The sequence below is a fragment of the Lagopus leucura genome, unplaced genomic scaffold (assembly GCF_019238085.1).
Source record: "Lagopus leucura isolate 7727_CA_CO unplaced genomic scaffold, USGS_WTPT01 Super-Scaffold_100021, whole genome shotgun sequence".
Classification (NCBI taxonomy): Eukaryota; Metazoa; Chordata; class Aves; order Galliformes; family Phasianidae; genus Lagopus; species Lagopus leucura.
In genome coordinates, this window is record NW_024962274.1 from 3,315,965 (window position 1) to 3,339,328 (window position 23,364).

The window sequence follows — 23,364 nt, forward strand, 5'->3', positions numbered from 1 at the left end:
ACTGTGATGGCATAGCAGGGCATGATGCTTGCTTTGGTCCTTCTATGAACATTGATGTTGGAGATGGGGCTGCATGCTCCCTTCCTTCTCTGGTGCTTGCCATAGGTTACCTCCCCAGCCAGGTGCAAGGAGGACCTTTGTTGAGGGAAGCTGTCCATCCCTGGGGATAAAGCCATTCCCTGAACAGCAGTGAGCTGTCAGAGGTAGCAGTGCCAGCCGCCCCACTCCTTGCCCTCGGCTCCTCCACGTATCCAGGAAAGCCAAACGTGCTCAGGCATTTGAGACCTTTGTTCTTTTCTCCGTCTTCCTTCTGCTTTCTCTGTGATGAGGAGTTGGTTATTCACTTAGAAGAGTTAAGGGATCTAATTAGAAGCTGATCTTTCAGTTCTTGTTTACAAATACATAAATTTCTTTAATAAAAGCCTGAGCTCTGAGAAGCACCTATTCCTGATGGTGAACACCTCTATCCAAATGCCTCAGAATGCATTTTAACTCTAAGTGGTTCTTGGCCTGCACTGTGCTACAAATGCAGAAACTGATGTCTGAAACTTACAGCGCCAAACTTGTTCTAATAGCAATGCACTCAGGCTATTCTGAGCAAGTAACGTGGTATAATACGCTTCTAGCATTTGATACTGGAAAATTGTTCAGCTCTCTGGATTTGCTGTGTAAAGTCCTACCTCAGTTTTTTAGGACATGTTTTAGGAGAGAGACAAAAAAGGCAGAAAAGCCCATAACTCTCCTCATCCATTTCACTCGTACCATTAGTGTACAAATTCTATATCTTAACATTAAATTTCAGAGCTTACCAAACTGCTTCTGCCAGTTGTTTAAGCCCAAGCATTTCTTCCCTTTGGATCTCCCCCTTTTAGGATACATATATCAAGTTTTACTGTATGCCATTATTCCAAGAATATTGCTCAGTAAGGAGACCTCTTTGAAATATTATGAATGTGGTTGTAGCATGTATAAAATGCTGTATTGTAATCAGAACTTATCTTTATCTGTATCACCTTCTTTTATTGTACTTTTTACAGCTCATGACCTGCAAAAGTTGATTTCTTACAGCAATATCCCTTCTATAATTTTGATATATTTAACAACACTGTTATATTCTTAGATATAGAAATCACAAAACTAAGGGGCCAAAAAGAAAAGGCAGGGAAGGTTTCACGTGAAACCTGGAATTGTGCCTGGGACCTATAAGAGATATTGCAACAAAAGTTTCAGGAGGTTTGATGGCAGTGTAGGTATTGAATGTTTTAGTCAGACATATCAGGATGAGTCTCAATGGATGTTGTGTTATAAGAACGTTAAACTGCAGCGTGAATGCACAACTGGTATCGCTTCACTTCAAGTTTACAAGTGAAGCTGGGATTTGATTATGGCAGCCACCATGAGCCATTAAGTTCTTTACTAGGAGGATTTGTTCAGCACATTGTTTGGACTGAAACAGGAGATGCAGTAAAGAAAAAAGGAGTCCACAGGACTGGCTGTGGAGAATTTTATATGACGACACAATATGGTTGTCGCTATTAGATTCGTATTGCAGACTTTTCCCAGAGTTTAAAATCACCAGGTACTCTGCCTGTAAACTGCTGCTGCTAATACTGTGATTAACACATGAGAAAGTGGCTTTAAATAGACTGCTTTGGTTGACTTAAACTATGAGAGCACTGTCAGAGGCGTAAATCTGAGTTCTACTGTAGTGTTTCCTTATGCTTTATTTTTAGCTATGTGGTATCACACATCTGTAGCAGGATGAATTTACCTTTTGAAAATACTAATTCTGTCACTGGTCCAATTTTACATAAGGTGGATTTATAGCAAAGATAAAAATGGTATGAATTCATGCTTTAAAGGAGATGAATTAACAGCAAGTATGTTCTACTCAGTAGTTTTAGGACTGAGCAATTTTTGACAAATTGACTGAGATTAAATCTTGGATTCATTCAGAAATGATGTGCAATCAAGACTGTGAAATTTCCTTGATGCTGAAAAAAAAATACAATTTGAAGAGCACATTAAAATCAATAAATCTGAGGAATACCTAACATGAATCATGTAACATCATGTAGATTGTTAGTGTCCTGCTGGTTCCCTGCTTTAGCACTATCCTTCCTCTTGCAAATGACTAGAATGCAGAAGAAAAGGGGCTGTGCTTTTTCCTTCCCAAAGCCATACAGTGGTTCTCACGTTGGCACATGCAGTGCACTTGCTGGTTTCATCACTTGCAGCACAGCAGTGATGATGAGAACTGGTGACAGGCTGCCTTGCTGCCGGAGGGCCTGGGGTTCTGCTTTCTCACACCTGTTATTTCACAGTTGCTGTGTCTCACTCAGAGCTGATTTTACAGAATTTCTTCATATTTGTGTTCCATTGTATCTCAAGAAAATTAACTTTTCCAGAATGAATCAGAAATCTGCTAAGTGAAGGAGAAGGGAACACAATGTCATGCTTTTGAAATAGCATAGCTACTGTCAGGGCCTGTCTGCATCGGCCCTAGATTCACATTCAAGCAAGGTAGGCACTGGAGCCCCTTTTAATCCAGTATCTTCAGCAGGTAATGTGGGTGGACTCACAGAAGTCTGTGAAAGTCCTATGACTTCAGGTTTTTTATATAACTTTGCAAATTTATTTCATGATAGTTGTCTTCTCAGCTGAGTCTTGTATTGACAGATGAAGTGTTTTGGAAATCAAGCACAGGCCAGTCCGCTTTTCACCAGCTGTCAGTTTACTAAACAGCTCAAGCAAGCTCCTTCAGTATAACATTTCTGTGTTGCTGCCAAAGCTGCTGTATATGTTTCAGTTAATACAATTATTAAGTAAATGACTGTCTGACAGAACCACTGAGTCTAAAGTGAACGCCATCTTCTTCCTGTTCTTCTATTTTGGTCTGTGTTATCGAAAGCACTCTCAATTATGATTAAAGATGTGCAGGATGATTTTTATAGTCTGAAGAATGTAACACAACCAAAATGTCTCAGATATATTTAGAAAACATGACTTTGTCTTTTTAGAATGATCTGCACCCACATTTGAAGGTTGATATGACAGCTTAATCTGCATTATCCTTCTAAGAGTCTTTTAGTTTATGGCCAAGTCAAAGTCTTGGTAAACCTTGTGTTCTCAGGCTTTCTAGGATTTATAGAAACACGAAGAGAGAGACTGTGGTGTTGATACAGCAAGATAAATCAAAACCTTTGTGCACGCTAGCTGCATGAGGAATTTGCTTCCCTTTTCCAGAATGCCTACTGGGGCCACTGCTTTCCCATCTACTCTATTTTAAACTAAAAGGGGGAAGATTTAGGTTAGCTGTTAGGAAGAATTTCTGGTGAGGCCCTGGCACGGGTAATTATCTTTTTGTGTTAATGATTAAATCATTTTTTCTTTGTCAGATTTTTTTTCCATTTCTCAATAACAGCCTTATCCCATGTGAACTACTCAACGCACTGAGTGAACTCCCCGTCCCTGTTTGGGAATTACTTTATATTTCTCAACTCCTTCCCTATCCTTGTCTGAGGTTCATGGTATTTTAAGATGACATTTACTATGGACTCTTGTATCAAACATATTATTTTACCATGTCTTGAGAGAAGTTTTCTTCCTTATTCTACTTCAACGTTTTGAGACCTGCATGGTAGTATGTGTTGCCAGTGCTTATGCCTTGACCCTGAGTCACTGTTACTTGTTGACGGGGAGTCCTCCATGTTTGCTTTCACATCTTGCAACCAGTTTGTGTTCCTTCAGTAACTGCTTGGGCTCTGACACAAAATCCCAGTGTGTTCCCTGGCTGTTTGAAAGACTCAAGGCTCCATTTATTAGGCTCAACATTTAATAGATAAAAAATTAAATAAAAGTTTGAAGGCCTACATTTGTTTTTTAAATGACCAACTCAAGTACTTCTGGACTTGTTTTCCAGTTTTGTGTTCCTCAGGGTGCCTGTGTGCTGCCTATTGCTATTCCATGTGACCTGAGCTGTTACTAAATTTCATCTCACTGCATGTAACCCCCTTCTCTAATGCAATAGGTTGCTCCGTGTACTGTTTGTCCTCTGTTTCGCTGCACGTTAGGATGTAGTTGAGCTGACACATTCTCTAGACAGATAACAGACCTATATGACTTATTTTGTCTCTTGTAAGCTGATCTTGCCATTTTTGAATTCTCCGTGTTTTCATATTTGTTACTCTTTTTGAGCGCTGTGAGGGAAAATCTGTGTAGAGCTTTTAAAAACTTCAGTACATTGAGAACCATTACAGAGCAGCACTTAAAGTGATTTCATCCTAAATAAAGTGGAATGCAAATTGACTGTGAAATACTACTGCTCCCACTGCTGATGGTGATAACGCTTTCCTAGGTAACTATTCCCAGGTGTGGGATGCTAAAGCAGATGCTTTTATCCAAGCCAAAATTACAGCTGGGGCAGTCCCACGTTTGAGCTGGGAGTAGTTACTATGATTCATTTCCTGTGCTTAAAAAAAAATAATAAATCAGATGCCAATAGGAGAGAGTTTAAATTAATTTGGCAAGAAGCACAGATGATCAATATGTGATGACATTTACACAGGATTTCTGAAGGAACTTATGTTTATTACGGATGAAGGGCCCATCATATTATATGTGACCTTTTTGTTTAAACTGAGTATTCCTAGAAATAAAAAAATTTGAAAAGCAAATACGATGCCCTTTTTAAAAGGTGCTGAGTTGTATTCTCTGAGGCTGCAGCTGTGCGATTCTGATTTCTGTGGGAAATGATTATTAAAAAAGAGTTAACAGATGGATAAAAAAAGATACCTTGAGAAGTCAGATTCTCTTTGTAAAGAAAAATGAGCATTCACTGATCTTCTAGACTGCTTGGAAAGCAGGGAACGTAGATAAAAGCATGCATGGGATCATTTAGTCATCAGAAGGTCATTATAATTATAGAAGTATTTGAAAGTAATAGTTCTTAGATCAAAGGCAGTTAAAATTAGTGATGTTATGAGATAAGGGGGAAGAATATTTTGTAGGTTTTCAATTGCTTAAAACAGGTCCCTTCATCTGGGACTGGAGTCCCATGAGGTCACGTTCGTGAATGATGTGGGGTGGGGTGCTTGTATGCCTGGCAGAGCTATGAGAAACAGAGGCATAGGTGGTTGATTAATAGTTTTGTTTTTTAAATAAGGTTAGCTAATCAGAGCCTCATGGCTGGCAGTGCAGCCTTCTTCATCAGACAAGGCTCACCACATGGCAGCGCTGAGCTGCAGCCCTTGGCTCCACCTGGGCAACTGCAGGGAGCATTCTGAGGGACATTTGCACTCAGTTTGGATACAAGTGGATGTACTTAGCTCCATTTGAATTTAGGTTGTCTGACTCTGTCTGTTTCCACGTAACGAGTTGTACAAGCTGCTTTAATGTGGAATATGAGAAAATTTGGAAAGACTGGCTCAGGTTTCCTGCGCTGTTTGAGAAGTTAAGCAGCTTGTGTACAAGCTAAGGAAGGGCCATGATGGTTTTTGTCCAGCATCACATCCAAAGTGATCAAACCTGAGCCTTGGTGTCCCTGAGCAGTAATTCACCTGAAATCCAGATGAAATGCCGATGTGTAATTATGGACCACAAGTCAGTCTCTTTGTGGACCTTCTTTTAAAAATATATATTTTTTATTCAACATTGTAAGATTAGAATTATACAGGAGTGTTTATTTTCCATTGTAATGCTGAAAAGATCATGTTCTTTTCTAAACTATACACAGTATACATGACTATACAACAGCATTGTTATTTATTTTTTATTTACTTGTGGAGTTTTCACAAGTAATACTAAGCATTACACCTGTTGTGTAATAGCTTAATTTGCTAAGGACCATGAGTGTTTGGCAGTACAGAAAAGGTGCCTATTTTACTGAAAAGTTGCAGGGCTCTTATGACTCATTCTAGAAGCTGAATGTGTTGTATAATGGCACTTATTTGAGACAGCATTATAACTGCATGTTGTCATGGAAGCAAAAGTGAGGCAGCTTCCAGTGTTTCCATGGTGTAAGAATGAATAAAATGAAATGTGGTACCTAGCTAGTAATTGCATGGTAAGGATTTTAGCTGTAGCGCTGAGCAATGATAGGGCAAAACATCTGCACAGTAATATAAAGCTGCCAGGTCTGTAGTGAAAGTACGTGATCGTCTCTGTTTGGGAGGAATTCAGCATGTGTAAAGATAAAATGCTAATGCTGCTTGTTAGAAGCTTTTTGTAAATGAAGTAAGGAGTGGCTTCGGTATAAAGACACTTTATGTGTAAATAAAGTAATTAACTTATTAAAATTTTCGGACACTTGCTTTCTGAAGTAATTAATGAATTTTAATTAATGCATTCTTGAAAGTGGTTTTTCTTGTGATTTTCTTTTTGCTGTTCATTAATGTGAGATAAATTACATTCTGCTTGTGCTCGGTGTTCTAGGGCAAACTTCTGTATAAGGCAATTTTTGAGCAGCTAATTTTCCTCACAAAATAGTACAATTATCAGTAAAATAAATAATAACTTGTCCATGCCCAACTTGGCATTTCCTTCAGATGCTTAATCACTGTTTTAAGGCTGTACCGTCAGGGGCAATGAGGTACTCTAAGTAAGGGAACCTAAAGTTTCTTACTCTACAGAAAAGGATTGTGCTTTATACGGATGTGGTTTGTAAGTGTCATTTTAATATTTTATGAGTAATATTTCTTACAGAGTAATTGAATTTCAACAAAAGACCAAAACAAGCAAATGAAAGCTCTGCAAAATTTTGAGAAGAGTAGTATGATAGTTTTTAAAATTAACTGATGTATTCCTAGTATTGAGAGTTGTTGTTTCCTAGTCTCAGAGCTGCATACAGGTAACCTTTTTCTATTTGAATGAATTATAAAGAACAAAAGTGTGCTGCCTTGAGCGCCTCCAGGGTTGGGGTATCTTCAGCTTTCCTGGGCAGCAGCAACAGGGCTTCACAACCTCAGAGTAAAGTTTGTCTTCCTCCTTTTGTGTACTCCTTTTAAGTATTGAAAGGCTGCATCAAGGTCCCTCTGGAGAGCCTTCTCTTCTCCAGGCTGAACGCCCCCAACACCCTCAACCTTTTTTCATAGGAGAGGTGCTACTGAGCATCTGTGAGGCTCGCTCCAGCATCCTTACTCTACTGGTGGCCTCAGATTTGGACACAGCGCTCCATCTGCGGCCTCAAGGGCAGAGCAGAGGGGGACCCTCCCTTGCCCTGTTGCTACTTGTCTGTTGATGCAGCCTGGAATACTGTTGGCTTTCTGGGCTGCACACTCACACTGCTGACTCACGTCTGGCTTTCATCCACCAGAACCACTAAGTCCTTCTCTGCAGGACTTGTCCCAGTCCATATGCATATCTGGGATTGCCCTGACCCAAGTGCGGCACTTTGCCCTTGGCCTCTCTGAACCTCTTTAGGTTCTTTTGGGCCCACTTCACAAGGCTGTCCAGGTCCCTCTGAATGGCCTCCCTTTTTTCTATTGTGTCAGTAGCAGTACTCAGCTTGGTGTCATTAGCAAACTGGCTGAGGGTGCACTCAGACCCTCTCTAAATCATTGGTAAAGATACGGAAGAACACCAGTCTCAAGACATCTTAGAGTGTTCTTATTTTTCTGTAATGAAGACTTAGAGCACATTTTTCCTTTGCTTGGTTTCTTTCTGATGCTGAATCACTGCCTGGATATATTTGTGGGCTCTTCAGAGTAATAATGGAAGCTGCAGTTCTTAAGGGTGATGTTGTTTAAATGGCTTTGTGTCAAATAATAAATACATTAAATTCATTCTCATAGCACTTATGAACCTTAGTGAGGAGCGTGTAATTCTGTTTTGAACTTAAGTTCAGGGCTGCTTGGTGAATGTTAGTGATTAACCTTTGGTGCAGGGCTTGATGCTGGATGTTAGCTGAGAATTTGAAGAACCAAAATCATACTTACCTTTATTAAAACCAGACTTAACTTTGCATATACATTAGGAATATGGCTTACTTTCAGTCATTGAAGCTTTTGAAGTCCTTCAGAATGCTAACAGGGCAAATTATTTTGAACTGTGTAACTCCTGGACACGAGGCTTGGAGGGGGCTGGTACCCTCCTTTGGACAAAGCATTATTCAGGGTGGAATTCAGTTGATAAGGTTCCGTTTTCAGATCCTGATGGAGGCAAGAGATATGGGTTGCTGGTTGCCAAAACTTTGCAATTATTGCTCATATTTGCATGCAGTTCTCAGCACCTGAAGGTTTTACCCATGAAGATGCAACTGGGCACCATGTGAGAGCTGCCAGTTGCTTTGGGGCTCCGGCCTCCCACTGACATGTGGCAGGTGTCCACTTATTTCTTAGAAGAGCTCTACTGCTACAGGGTAGAACTTGATCCTATGTGCTGCTGGACAGCCTTTCTTCTCCTATGCTATTGCTTATGGATATAGCAGTTTATCTTCCCTAAATTTTTTTTACTGGGCCGCAGCAAGTAACAGCAGCCCTACTGTCACTGCCTTTGTTGCTTTACTTTTGATTGCAGTAATTATGGTACAAATTGGTCCTCAATGGATTTCTTTTGTATGATTAAGATTGTAGCAGGGCATTGACAGTAAATAAATTGCTCATTTGTCCTTAAATCAGTTGAGGTCATCTTCACCATTTGCGATTTTGCTGATATTCCACTGTTGCTGTTTTCCCCATCAAAGCTATTTGTGTTTTTTGTTTTTTTGTTTTTTTTTTAACTTTGAAGTTTTAAGTTCACTTGAGTTAATTGTAAAGTGCTGTGGCATCTGAGTAGAAAAGTAGGTTAAAGAATCAATTTCTTGCCTTGTTTTTAAACAAACAAAGAAAACAAGAGCTACAGTTTAGTCATATTTACTGTGCTGGCTGGGTGTCTTCAGCATACGAGTGCTCACAGAGGTGCAGTTTTTACTGCAGTCCTGCCCAGGCCTCAGGATGGCACTGATTTCAGGAGGAGCATGGTATGGATGGTGCAGCAGTGTTCACGTCCCTTGTCTTCAGTGTTCTGGGTAGGATACATTTAACGTGGCTTGTAAGTAAGGATGGATGGCAGCTGTGCCTCCTTCTTCCCAACTTTAGACCCCACCAAGCAGCCTGTCTATCCCAGACGATATGCTTAGATGAATATTGACTTCTATTGCGTTGAGCAAGATTGATGCAAAGTTCTTCAGGTGGCAAACTTCACTAGTGAAATGTTCTGTGGCATTCAAGGATGTAGTTCACAGAAAGATATGCAATTAAACAATGTATCCCTGGAAATAAAATATTGCATTTATTTTCAGTCCTGTCAGTGGATTTTGAATCAAAATTATTTCTTGCTACCTTCCTACTTTTTAGGTTTTGTTCACTTTTGTGGATACTTTATTTTCTACTTGCATGAACTTGTAAGGAATGTGGGCTGGTCTTTATCTGTCGAGTTCTATTAACAGAACTTGCAGTGTGTGGTAACTGCTGAAAGGCAATGGGAGGAGTGAAGCCCAGAATTATTTTTGGAGAATTCTCTTAAGCATTGCAGTTTCTTTTTGAAGTAACAGAAGCTGGCTCTTGAAGGTTACCTGGACTTGAAAAAGACCCTTGCAGTAGACACGGTCAATCAGACAATGAGTTCTGGTTTCCCTGTACACAGATATTGTTGCCAGCTATAGGGTGGTTGTTACGGAATATGGAAAGAAGGTGATTCTGAAGAAATACTACTTGATGTATGATTGGCATTTTACCAGATTGCTGCAAAAAACTCTGTGTTGTACATTTTAAAGAAGTTACAAAATGCCTGGTAGAAGTGATCAGTGCAAATTGTTTCTGTAGTAATTTAGAAGAACGAATATGATTCACCTCCATGTTAGCAACAGGTAGTTCAGTTTGCGGGTACGACTGCAGCACAGCCGCATCCTGAACCCCCTCTACTTACGTGAAATCACTTCGCACTTGGCAGCGGAGTGAAGCAGCTCATGCTGCCATTAATGCAGTCTGCAGAGAACACTCACAGACTTTCTGCAGTCAGAGGAGGATCTTGTCAAATCTGTGCTGCTTTTGTTACATAACTGTTTTTCTTTCTTTGAATCATCCATATGTCCTTCTGCTCCCCCACAGATTTTTCTTTTGCTGGTACAACATCAAGGCAGGCGTTGCCTTACATCATTCGTGTGAATGTAATTTGGCAGAATAATCTCTGACTCTCAAACGTCTGATCTCTGCATTCCTCTTACCTTTTCTGCTTTCTCTTCTTCCTTGTTTTTTTTTTTTTGCTGAATATCTTTTCATTTTGTTTTCATCAAGATTGCTCTGTGTAAGCCTCGCTCTGTGTTTATTATAAATTTCTTTCTTCTGCCCATGTTTCTGTCACCACGGTTCTCTTTCTGTATCCATAGAACACTAAACTTCATTGCTCCCTCTATTTTTCTCTTTTTTTGTTTTGTTTTATTTTTTTTTGTTTTTGTTTTTAATCATTGATATCTTATTGTCATGGTATTAGGGACCAAAAACACATGGACTTCCAGAAACCTCTTTGTACAATTATCAGCTATCTGCCATATCACCTTTATTCTTTTGCTACTGAGGTCAGTGTGCCTGAAGGTGTGAATTCTTGTGTCTTCCCTTTTGTCTGGAGGAGAGTTCCAAGTAATACAGCTGGGTTTCCAAGAACACAGTATCCAGCAGCTCTTCACACTTTCAATTAGTGCATTTCAAAGCTGATTTTCACTTGAAACAGGAAGGTAGCTAGTCTGTGTTTTCTGCAAAGTTGATACCTCACATCTGCTCTCTATGAATGTATGTGGGGAATTTTCTTCAAGGAGGAAAAATTAGTTGTGATGTGCTCATTTTGAACTGTTGGCCTCTGTGCACATTCCCAATGTGCTTATCTTTCCCTCTGCCTTTGCCCTTCAGTAATGAAATCTGAGGTCTCTCTACGATCAGTGTGCATCTGCTTGTTAGTGTTAGCAGGATGCTCTCATCCTTCTCCCTCCTCTGTTGCAGAGGCAGAGGTAGAAGACATTACTTGCAGTGCATAAATCCACATCTGTGAGGCTTTGTATGACCAACATGTTCCCAACTTTCTGTCACTGGCAAGAAACCTTTCTGTCTCTATATTTTTAAGTATCACATTAATGATCTGATATGCAGCTCTTGATTACATCCATTCTGGGTAGAAGATGAGACGTGGCAGCTCTTGGTGATTAGAGGAGCATCTGTCAGTTCTTATTTCTCTCTTAATATCCATGCTATAAATAACTGTAGATGTTTGTACAAAAATCTGTATTTCTAGGTGTTTTTTTTTTAATTTTCTGTGTAATAATTATGCTGACTCATATTGCTGTAGCCAGGTTTACTGTAGAGTGTATGATGGAAAGGAAAATACTGTTTTAATGCTTTGAACGGATAAAATCTCTCTGCTTCATCATAGCACAGCTGACCTAATAAAGCTTTGTTTTCTGTGAGCTAACGTTGTTCATTCTTACCATGCCCAGTGCCAGATAGATATTCAGATGCACAGCATATTCCTGCATCAGACCCATAGGGCATAAGGCTGATAGTTTGGGCTGTGCTGCCCTGGAGCTGTGCGGGTGGGAGCCCACCTCTTCCTGCAGTGAGCCTCAGCATGGAAGTGGCCCTATTTGGATGCCAATTTTCATGTAGTCTTTGGGAACTTAACTTTTAAGCCTTATCTCTTTTTAGAAGGATTGATTTACAATGGGCTGGTAAAGTTAAATATACATCAGTATGATTGTATCAAGCTAAATCCTCTGTACACGCTTTGCTTTTTTTTCTAGAGGTGAGGGTTTTGTTTTGAAAACAAGGGTTAAAATGCATTAGATAAAGCATCTGTGAGACTAAAAGCTGAATCAACAATGAAATTAATGAAGAACTTTAAAAAAAATAATTGCTATGATTTTTAAACTATTATTTTAAACAGTGAGTATCTTAAAATCGTGATTTCACAATGCTGAGGTATTCATGGCAATGAGAGCCTTTAACAGATGAACACAAAGTAATTCAGCCCCCGTAAAGTTTGCCAAGGAGGAATAAACATTTTAAAATATTTTCTAGCAGCAAATATCAGAGATATTGTAAAAATACAACAAAGTTTAGGAATAGTGGGATTTCATGTAGGAGAAAAAATGACTATAACCTTTCATAGCTGCCTTTTAATAGTCAGATGAGTTTTGCCATCTATTCAATAATTTGTGCATTGCATTGATTATTTATGCCTAGCAAATTGACTGTTGTGTGGTGGTTCAATGGTGCTCTTTAAATAGCGTGAGAGAGTACATTACATGCAGTCCTAGCTAAAACAGCGTTCACTGTTGGGTTTTGTTCCTACGACATAATCCAGGAAACAATATTTTTAACTTCTTCAGGAGGCAACATTTTGGTTTGGTATCCCTGCATTTTCTCCCAGAAAGGACAGTTGTGTTGCTAGTTTCATGACTACTTACTGTCGCAACTACAGACACTGTGGTGCTACAGATGGCTGTGAAATGGGAACGCTCAAGCTAGCTGATTTAACCAGGAACCCCAGAATGGAAATACATCAGAATCGCCACGTGCAGCTAAAGCAGCCTTTCCAGCATCAGCAGCAGGCACTGGGCTTTCATACGTCTTTTAGTTCGTCCACACTTCCAGCTGCTTCCAAACACAGAGGAAAATTTACTAACCTGCGGGATAGTGTAAAAAAGAGTCCTACAAAAAGCACAGCAAAAGTTAAAGCTGCTAGTGGTTGGGTGTCTGATGGCTCGTGCTCTAACTGTTACTTAGAAAAGGTACGTATTGCTTTAGGCTCCTAGAGATGCACAGTTTTGAAAGATGTGCTCTTGTAAGATGAGATGAGATGTGTATGATGCAGACTGGATAATATGTCATACTTCTTTCCGTAGTTTAATCCTGCTGTTGCCTTTTTTTCCCCACGTGTTATGATTAGCGATCAGAGTAGTAATTAATGAAGTCCATCTTGGCAAAGGGGTATTTCTAGTCACTATTTTCCCATTAGGATTATTGCACTCTGTGCAGTGTTCTTTTCAGATAGAAACTTAATGAAAGGGAGGAAGGTATGATTTGCTTTAGTTTTATTCTCCAAAATGTTATCTTCTGGTACTTGAAGAAGAGCAGCATCGTGGAATTTGATCTGCTGATCTGCTTCCAGGTGTGTTTGGTGCTTTGATTCATTTCGGGTTAGTTGGCATTTCCTCATAGAAAGTCTTACTGTGTATGTTGGTTGATGAGAAAATGGGAGTGTTATTTCTTTTCACAAGGACTGGACCTTGCTATTAGATCTGAAGATGTTTACTGCCATAATTTTAATTAGCTTGAAATGCATTATTAAATTATTTTTTCTTAAACTTATAAAGTGCAACTTGTAAAGTTGGTTAATTTTTAATTTATACAATTAGAATGTCTATCACGTTACACTGGTACCCAACAAAATTTCTTGTGACTGTTGTAATAAAATAACTTTTTAATACAGATTTTCATGCATTTATTTCCGCTGTCAGATTCACTTAGTGTATTAGTGTTCAAGTTGTGTACTCATATATATAATATATATAATGTAGTCTGTCATAAATGTGCTACTGTTTGTTTTACACATTTTTAATTAGCACATTACTGTTTCTATAGCATAAGTAGGTTTCTGTCCATTTAAAGCAGAATTATTCAGTGTTGTAGTCAGAGATGTATTAGTTTTGAGTTATTTTGAGGATAAGCTTTTGTCTTTGAGAATAATGTAATGTATTTATTTAGCAAATTCCTAAACATTGGAGGAACATTATTAAATGTGTTTTCTCTGAAATTCCTAGGAAGGAGAGCACTGAGAGTGGTGCCTTGGGCTGTTGGAGCCTGTTCAGCTGCTCTCGTGGATACGAGTGTGGTTAACACATAATCATTTTCAGGCTGATTATGTGGCATAGCGAAGTAAAATTAGTATTCTTCTCTTATTAAGACTTTCTAGGTTAGAAACCACATAATTTCTTGCATTGTCTGTTACTAATCAATAATCCAAAGTGATCAGGTGATGGTTTTTGGATGCAGTGTTAAGGAGCAAAGCTAGTTCTTCTGTTGGCCCTGCACTTTCCCACTCCCAGTTCACTTTAAGTGATTTGGTCTTTCTTGGTCTTTCTCCAAGGGGACATAGAAAAATATATACTAATGTAGAAAAAACAGATACTGAGGGGTTCCCCTCTTTCTTGGGTTACGCTGTCTCTTCCATTCCTAGCAGCATCTCTCTTTCCCCTTCACACATACAGCTTGTGGGGCTCATATCTGCAGAAGTTCTGTTCTGCTGCTTCACCTTCAGGTGCACTGAAAAGTGTTGGTGCTGGGAAAGGAAAGGAAGGGAAGTGCAGAGTGTCTGCATGCCCACCCTGGAGGAGGCTGTATGCTGAGCACTAGCCCTGCTCTGGGAAGGAGGAGTAGACAGAGGTGTGTCTGGGGACATGCAGACCTGAGGCTGAGTGCCACTACTACTGTGGAACACGAATGTCTTACGACCTACCCCATGTGTGCAGACTGGATGTATTGTTTCAGCATGTAAGCAGCTGTCAGTGTTGCATCCCACTTTGCTAACTGAAACATGCCAGATGCTGCTTCTTTGTCTGCAGATGTCTGCTAATTGCCCTTGTAGGGTTCTGTTGTTCCTGTTCTAGTTTGTGCTCTGATCACAGTGATGGTGCAGCATCTTGGATATGGCATGCTATTGTCTTGTAAAAAGTTGCAACAACTTTCTTGTCTCTACTGCCGATACTTTACCTGTTATGCATTCCAGAAAGTGTTCCCTTCTGGGTGATTTGGTGGGTGTTTTTTGTTACTAGCTTCTTGCTTTTCTGAGAGTGTCTGGCATCCTCCATAGTATTATAGTCTCCAAAGTTAAATTTCATGTAGCATTGTGGTCTGTATCAAAAGCCAGGGTAGTGGAATTGTGTGCAAAGAGGGGGTTCTAAAATATGTAGTTAAATTAGCCTATCTGAAGTACAAAATGGCACTAAAGAAACTCTTTGTGAGTCCTGTAATTGAATAATTAAAAGCTTTACTTAAATGGTTCAGATAATTTTCCACTTTTGTGAATTGTAAGTCAAGCAGTAAAACTGAAGTAATTTAGCATAAGTGTGTTTCAAGGCTGGGCTTCCTCTCTTCTACCCTTTCCTGTCTGCCTTCTAGTAGCCACAGGGCCTGCATCAGTTCCTGTACTCCATAAAACTGCTCACATTTAAGTGAAGACAGTCTTATCTTAGCCTGGGTTTGCTCATCACACACTGGTGGAGGAGCATGTTGTCAGGCAGCTGGGTCGAGCAGGCAGGCTGCTAAGGCAAAGTGGATGCCAAATCAACAGCATCGAGGAGAAAACGGTGACTGTGCTAACAGCTCACAAGACTGGAGCCTTAAATCACAAAGGGTTATGAACAACAGCAGTTTTGTAAGATTAATAACAACAATTAGAATTGGAACTGTTTGGGAGAGTTCTTGAAGTGACTGGGAATTAGAAACCCAGAGAGACAGGGCACTAGGGACTGAGAAAGAATGAAACACAGAAGTAGAGCTGCCATGAGTACGATGGTATGTGTGTGGATTGGTGTACAAAGAAAACTTCTACTGCACCAGTCAGTTACTTTGCTGAGCCAAAGAACAAGTGGTTTTGTGGTCCGAGAATAACATGGGCTTTTTTTTCCCACCTTCTCTTGTTCCAGGAGCTGTAACTGTAAAGAAGGGCATTTCTAACCTGCTCACGGTTAACTTTTTGCCCCTAGTGTTGTATTTTAATATCTGACTGTTTGGTTAATGGAGTTTTACTCTGCTCACACAGGAGCAAGACAGACTTGAAGAGGAGGTTTATTTTTGTGTATGTGGGCTAAGTAACTACTGAAGCCATTTAATTTGATCTGTCCTCTAAAGGTTGCACCATTGATCTCCTGATAACTGGAGGTTTGTTGCACTGAGCATGCCCCACATCTTTTGGGAGATGTGTTTTTCTAGACCAAATTAGATTCTGGTACTCTTCTCCTCCCTTACTTAAGCACACAAAAGATTTTACTGCAGTCCTCGTAAGCACAGTTAAATGACATTAGTAATAATCTCACAAGACATCAAAGATACCTTATTCTATCATCTTTCAATAGCTGCAAATTTTTCACCAACTGTTAATTTTAGATTGAGCTGGAAAGAAAAAACAAACATCGAAATGCCACGGTTGTTTTTTGTAAGGGTTACTTCCCTTAGGTGGTGTTTGGTTTCTTTAACCTTTGCTATTACTCTTTATTTTAGTTATGCTATTGATGTATGTTGCCTTGTGTTCTAAAAAAACCTGAACTTTTAAAATGCTTTGTACTTATGTGTTTGGGGGATTCATTTACTTTCAGCATGCAGTAATTTCATTTTGTCGTTATACTTCAGCATATTTTCACGAGAATGTCTTGGAACAGCTGAGTTGCAGAGAACTTTGATCTGTTGTTCAGCTTGGGATTCTGATGGTGGTTGCCATCAGTTTATGTTGTTGACAGCTTGTTGACAACCAGAATGTTAGCACCTCCAGAATGATTTGAATCAACATTTTGCCCAGAATGCTATTTGGAGTCTTGTTCCCTCGTAGCTTATGTGTTAGTAGCTTTCCTGTTTGAATTAGAATGTCCCAACCCAAAATCGTACTCAGCCAAAGATGTTGTGCTGTATATTTGTATGCTAAACCTGTATAAAGGTCTTCGAAATGATTAGAAGAATCACTGTTAGGATCTTCAACGTGCTTGAGGGAAAGATTTTCTTAAACTTGAGCTTAGTTTGGAAAGTCCAAAGTACCTTTGATTTTTCCCATTTATCCAAAACAAAATTTAACTTTGTTCTGTGCTATCAACTTCAGTCATTGCATCCCTTTTTTTGTTCATTGCTGTATAATTCTGAGAGGCTTATGTTGTGTAACCAGCCCACAAAAACCTTCATTCTGTCCACTGTGAGCAAATTTTCTTTTGTACCACTAAAACCTTAGTACCCTGCACTGCCTGGTGAGTAGCTTGGTAGAAACAAGTGACATGGATGTGCCTCACTTCCCTGGGCGCTTTGACATGAGCACGTTGCTTTTTGTCTTCTTTCAGCTATAGTTATAGTTTTCAAATCATTCTGTTTGTTCAGTTTCTTCTTAAATGTATTAAACTCAAGTTTTGCTTGTTTGAAAATGTTTTGCGAGCTTTCCTTGTTTTTGATATGTTATTGGTGATTTTTAGCCCACAGAAGCTGTTCCTTCCTCTTCTCCCATTGTCCCTGTGATCCCTGTCCCACCAGTCCCTGCTGAGACCACTGTCATCCCATCCACCATACCACAGGTTTTTATTCTTTTTTGTTGTTTTTGATAAATTTGTTTTGCTCTTATTTATGTGATTTATTTCATTCCTTTGTTTAAATTGATGTTTTGCTACTCTGGCTCAGGTTTTAGATGAACTGTGAAATAGTTAAATTAGTAATGCATTACTGTTTCATCCTGGTTTTTGTTTTATAGCAGATTTTAGTCCATTTAAAAATTATGTATTACATGTAGAGGAATATTGATCATTTTGTGAAATAACCAAAAATCACACCCCAAAAGAATGGGAAGAAAGTAAAGAAGTGGGTATTTCGTGTTCAGGTAGAATTATTCTAGAGTCAGTCAGTCACCCTGACTGATGCATTAGTTAAATTATCAATTCATCTCATATACTCAATAAATGTCTTTCATTGATTGATTTTTTTCTCCTATTCTCTTCTGTTCCATTTCTATTGTTGGTATCAATATGATTGGGGCACACTAAGATATAAAAGGTGTTTTTTTGTTGCATTTTTAAACTCTGTTCGTAATGGTTTACTTCACAGACTGAGCTTCACTTCTTGGGTGTCATCCTTTAGGTCACCCAATGCCAACACAAAAACAAACCACAGAATGCATATCACCACCAAAGTTGCCAGAGTGTAAGAGCAATTTGTAAACATGAGTTAACAGTAAATTCTTGCATATAATTTTGAATGTGTCACTGCAGCATGGCTAGCTGTGGAGATAAGAGATAAATTATCTCTGTGGAAATAATTTGAGATAAGCAGCAGTACGTTTTTGGAAATGAAAACCATTCTATTTTTATTTGGACTTTTATTGTAAATTTTAGTAGAAAAATAACCAGTGACAGGTGCACACCTTTGAAGAGAATGTGCACCTCTTGGAATGGTTGGTGACAGATACACGTTAACTTTAAAAGAGAGTTAACTGTCAAGAATAATACTGGGATATTTCTGTAGTCTGCACATTAGTAATTTTTCCTTAAAATTCCACTTTCAAGCTGCGTGGAGAACTTGCAACAAGTGGCAATCTCTATAAATTTTACTCAATCCAGTAACTTATCAGAAGGTTTTAGTCTGTTCTTAAAGTCCAGTTCCTAGTGGATAGGTGTTTACATGAATCTGTCACCAGTACTTTTCTTACCAGGCAGACCAGAAATGTGATTACTGTCAAATCTGTTTCCTTCTTTTGGAGGCATTCTGTCCACATCACATACAAGACAGACTGACCAGGGCACCCGGTGGGACTCTGCTGTCAGATTTGATGAGTAAAGATAGTTGAGTCTCCAGTAACATTTATTTTCAGGGTACTGTCAGCTAAATTGAGTTTAAAATCATCGTAATAATAAGCACTACCATATATACTTATGTGTATATGTATACGTGGAGAATATAAATATATATATAGTTTTCTTTGGCACTACTTAACTGCCATTGACAGTCTTCATATCTGCTGACTGGTGCTGGCTTACAGATAGGACAGTGAGAATCGAGTGATCAATGCCTCTGTCTGCTGGGTGTGTGCGGGTGCCCGCAGGAGTTGGCTGTAGAATCCTGCATCATACATAACTCTAAGCATTTAGGAAATATCATAGGAAGTTATCAACTTTGGATTTGGCAGATGCATTTTTGTGAAACAGATACATTTCTTTACTTTGTTAGTCACTTCACCCCTTAGGCAAGCCCAAGTCTGCTTGTAAACAAACTTGTCAAATGGCTTTTAAATATTTGAACAAGCACTGGCACAGTAGGTCGGAACTGTTGGGTAATTTGGAGAAGTCTTGCATAACAGACCGAAATACCAGGTCTTCCTTCCAAAAGCATTTGCTATTTTGAGTTAGATGCTGCTCTGTGTCTTTGCAGTGTCCACCCCTGCCTTTGGAAATGGCTGGCACAAACCTTTTTTCCTTCCTGCTTGGAAATCATGGAAAATGGTTCCCTCTGACAGAGAATGTGGATAAGTGCCAAAGGAGTGCTAAGACCAGTCCCTTAATGGAGGATATTTTGTATCTGTTGATTGGTTACTCTCTGAAACCTTTCACTGGCACTTCTGTTGGATTACTTTCCTATTGCAGAACTGTAAAATTAAAATAAATTCTGAAATTGAGTGCAATCTAAAAAATGTTGTTAAACCTTCAAAAATAGACCTGATTTTGTTTTTTTTAATTATAGATTGAAAACTGATTGATGCTGCTCTACTACAAAATAAACATTATGTATGCTGGTCTTGTAGGTCCATTGGAGATTAGATTCCTAATTAGTCTCTGAATACACGGAATAGTCAGGTTCTTTAATACAACAGATTGCTTTGATGAGCTTTGTATCATGACAGTGGTTTCTAATACTTGATTTAGGTACTGAATAAGGTCGGTCTGTGTTTATACTGAAAGAACTGCTATGTGGGAAGGGTGTTCAGTGGCAACTGGACAGATTCATAAGTGTCACCATTTTGTTTCCTTTTTTAAAATAAGCTCTATTAACTGGTATAGATTCCTTTTGATTTTAGTACTTAGTAAACGCTATAGGCCAAGCTTCTGACACATCAGCCTAATAGCAGACCGATAACTCCTGCCTGGTAATGATAGTTCATTTTCACCTCAGTCTGAGTCACTCCTTTGTGGATGTTGGGAGTGGAACTGTATTTCTCAGAGATATGTTGTTGTAATGGTAATGAGGCTTTTGTAACTGCCATGTTTTTGTAAGTATTTGAGTGTGTTTAATACTAGCTTTTATTACAGATAGTTAAACTGAGTCACATGCTTAGATATGTACATACATGTATGTATGCACGGAAAGATGGAAAAAGATGAAGAATATCTTAATTTTAAAGATGAGAAATATTTATACATATAAAAAGATCTTTATTCAGCTTTAATGGAGTTAAGATGAACTTTGTGTTTTATCACTGAGGTTGTGCATCCTGTATTGGACCTAATACTTGAACATTATTTGTGGAATATATTTCCACACCTTTGAGTATTTTTTTGTTGTTCTTACATCGGGCTCAATGCCAGCATTTCCAGTACCACTGCCTGTAGATATTGGAAGCTCCTCTGTCAGTGGGAAGGACCTCTAGTTATATCAGAAGGAATGCAGACTCTTGTCATTTCTCTTTTTGTGCTTGCTGTTAGGATGAGGTCTAAAAAGTGTTTATATCCTACTCACTGTATCTAATATATTAGAAATAAAAATTAAAAAAAAAAAACAAACCTGCAACTGATTGTAAGGGAGATAGTCTATGCAAAAGTAAAGAATCTATTTCAGACTGTTTTGGGTAAATTCTTCCAAACTGTTTGGATTTTCTTTCAGCTGAAAATGCGTTTTCATTGGAACGTTCTCAATTACAGAAGTGAATAAAAATGTTTCTTTATTCTACCCTTTCCCGGCCAGCAAGAATGCGATGTAATTTCCCATTTCTATGGCAGTAATCTTCAACTTTCTTACAGCCCGTGAATTGATAACAAATGTCCAATGGAAGTACATGCTGCCATGAGTGAATGTCTGCTGATATGGAATTGCTTTCATGTCTGTTTTGGTGATCTTCCATAAAAGTTTCCTTTTATAAGTTTGCTTGTTGCAGCTTATAATTCTGCTTTGAAACAAACAAACCAAAAATAATACAAAAACTTCCTGGTAGAAGAAAGATGTGATCAATGCCAGCATTTGTATTCAGGATGCTGGCTTATAAAGCAATTTCGAATATTGCATCACAAGTAACTGATATTGTGTCAAATTATGGCATGTTTATTTATTTATTTTTTTTTATCCTCTTGAAAAACAACATAAATAAGCTCAGAGTGTTTCTTTGGCAAGCAAGCACTTTCCTCAGGCTAGAAGCAAGTGTTTCAGAAGAGTCCATTTTAGAGACTCTTAAGCTGAGGTTACCTTTTAACAGTCCTCTGAGAAACCCAGCAAAACAAATATTGTGCAATTACTGTTCATATTTTCTCCTATGTTGTATAATATATATAATTTTTAAATTTTTCTTTTAAAGGCAAACCCACCTCCAGTTCTGGTGAATACAGATTCTTTGGACACTCCAACATATGTAAGCATACATTTCCTTTCAATTACAATTTCGTATAATGCGAGTAGCTTAGATCTTTTGTTATTGATCAGTGATGCTTATTTTACCTTACAGTACGTGGATTTGTTAACTTAGCTGAAATCCTTAAAAAGCTGTTTTACAAAAAAAACAACAGTAACAACAAAAACACCCAGAAACAAAATGTGTAGACTGTAAGGGGAAGGTTCTGTATGGGTACTGCTGTGTGACAGTGCAACACAGTGCAGAATGCAATTTGTTGGATGCTGAGCCCCTGAAATCTCAGAACAGTATATTTCTTCAGCTGCACAGGAAGACGCTTTAATATTTAAGGTGCCATTTCCATTGCACTTTTCATAAAACACTACTCAATGCAGTGGCTATACTTAAGCTTATAGTTCTCTACGTATTCATAGAAATTGTTGGATCTGTGCAAAACAGTAAGTAATAATTAGGTGGAGGCTCAAATCTGTGTTCTGCAGTATGTGGTCTGTAGTAAGAGCAACACTCAACACTGGCAGGTATAGACTTCAGAAGCGTTGGAATGCACGCATGTTTGACATGAGTGTCAATTTTTCCTTCTGTACATTTCTCCTACAGCTCCTTATGCCCTGCTTCCTTGTTTTTTTTTAAACAGTGTTAATATCTGCACTAGCTTATATTTTGTTTTCTTTCTAGGTGTTAGCAAGTAAAGCACAGATTTATGCTTGCTAAGTAAAAAAAAAAAATTAGAAAAAGAAAACACCAAAACAAACAACAACCAAAACCAAACAAAATAAAGAACCTTGCTCTTGTCAGAAGCATTCAAGCATGTGTTAGTTGAAGCAGAAGACAAAAGATTAGTACGGTGACACAATTGGCTCATAAATGAGTGCTTAGTATGAATTGCTTGCCTGAATAAAAGATGATAGCAGCAGTCTGCAGTGTGTGGCTCTTTTAGTGATGTGGCACAGATGGTTTAGGAAAGAATACTGAAAGTGGGGTGTCTACACACACAGACTACATTGGGAAGATAAGTGATTAATAAAAATGCTCTCACATTTCAGAAGACCTGGGCGGAGCAGTAAGTAATAGCAACAGAAAATAGGACTAACAGAGCTTATAATTTTGAGTGTCCATTTGTTATCTAAACTACCAGTTTGCAAACCCATACCTAATTATAGTCTAACCAACTGTGTAAGTATAGGAGGTAAAGAACCTGGTTCCCACATAGTTACATGGTACGTAACATAAAATCTTATCTGTGGGTAACTGCATTGTGCATCTGTGAAACTGTGGAACATTTACTACTAGTAGGAACAAAACCCACTTGAATCTAGAAAGTCATCAATGAACAAATATTCAAGAGCACAGCTCTTGTTTTCTGAATTATAGAGCTGCTGAGAATCATAGAATGCCTTGGGTTGGAACAGACCTGAAGAATCACCAAGTTCCAACCCCATGGTGTGTGCAGGCTGCCAACCTCTAGATCAAGCACCAGCTCAGGCTGCACAGCACACCCACCCAGGCTGGCCTTGAGCACCTCCAGGGATGGAGCAGCCAGAACCTCTCCAGGCAGCCTTTCGTCAGAACCTCACAGTCCTCTCAGTGAAGGACATCCCCCTGTCCTCTTCTCAGAGGCAACGAGCAGGACACGGGGTAATGGCTGCAAGTTGTACCAGAGGAGGTTTAGATTAGACATAAGGAAGAACTTTTTCTCTCAGAGAGTGGTCAGGCACTGGAATGGCTGCCCAGAGAGGTGGTGGAGTCGCCGTCCCTGGCAGTGTTCAGGAGGCGTCTGGATGACGTGCTGTGTGATGTGGTTTAGTGCTGGTGGTGGCAATGGTGATGAGGAGACGGTTGGACTGGATGATCTTATTGGTCGTTTCCAACCTTGTGATTCTATGATTCTGTGATTCTAATTGAAATCTTCCCTCCTTTAGGTTAAAATCGTTTCCCCTTGTCCTATCACTGTCTGCTGGAGTACCAATCAGTCCTCAAAGAAAATTGCTAGTCTTCCAATGTGGCATAATTACGGCATTTGCATAGTATACGGTGATGTTTTCT

General features: G+C 39.0%; 1 protein-coding gene across 10 annotated transcripts in view; it reads left to right on the forward strand.

Moving 5' to 3' along the window:
- Positions 1-23,364, forward strand: part of DLG1 (discs large MAGUK scaffold protein 1) — a 131,039-nt gene that overhangs the window by 61,160 nt on the left and 46,515 nt on the right. For 6 of the 10 annotated variants that reach the window (XM_042878197.1, XM_042878200.1, XM_042878202.1 and 3 more), the window contains exons 5-6: positions 17,195-17,293; positions 21,268-21,321. In XM_042878197.1, the coding sequence (XP_042734131.1) occupies positions 17,195-17,293; positions 21,268-21,321 (153 nt within the window). The remainder of the gene's footprint in view (positions 1-17,194; positions 17,294-21,267; positions 21,322-23,364) is intronic. The other 4 variants (XM_042878204.1, XM_042878205.1, XM_042878206.1 and 1 more) reach the window with 1 other exon arrangement.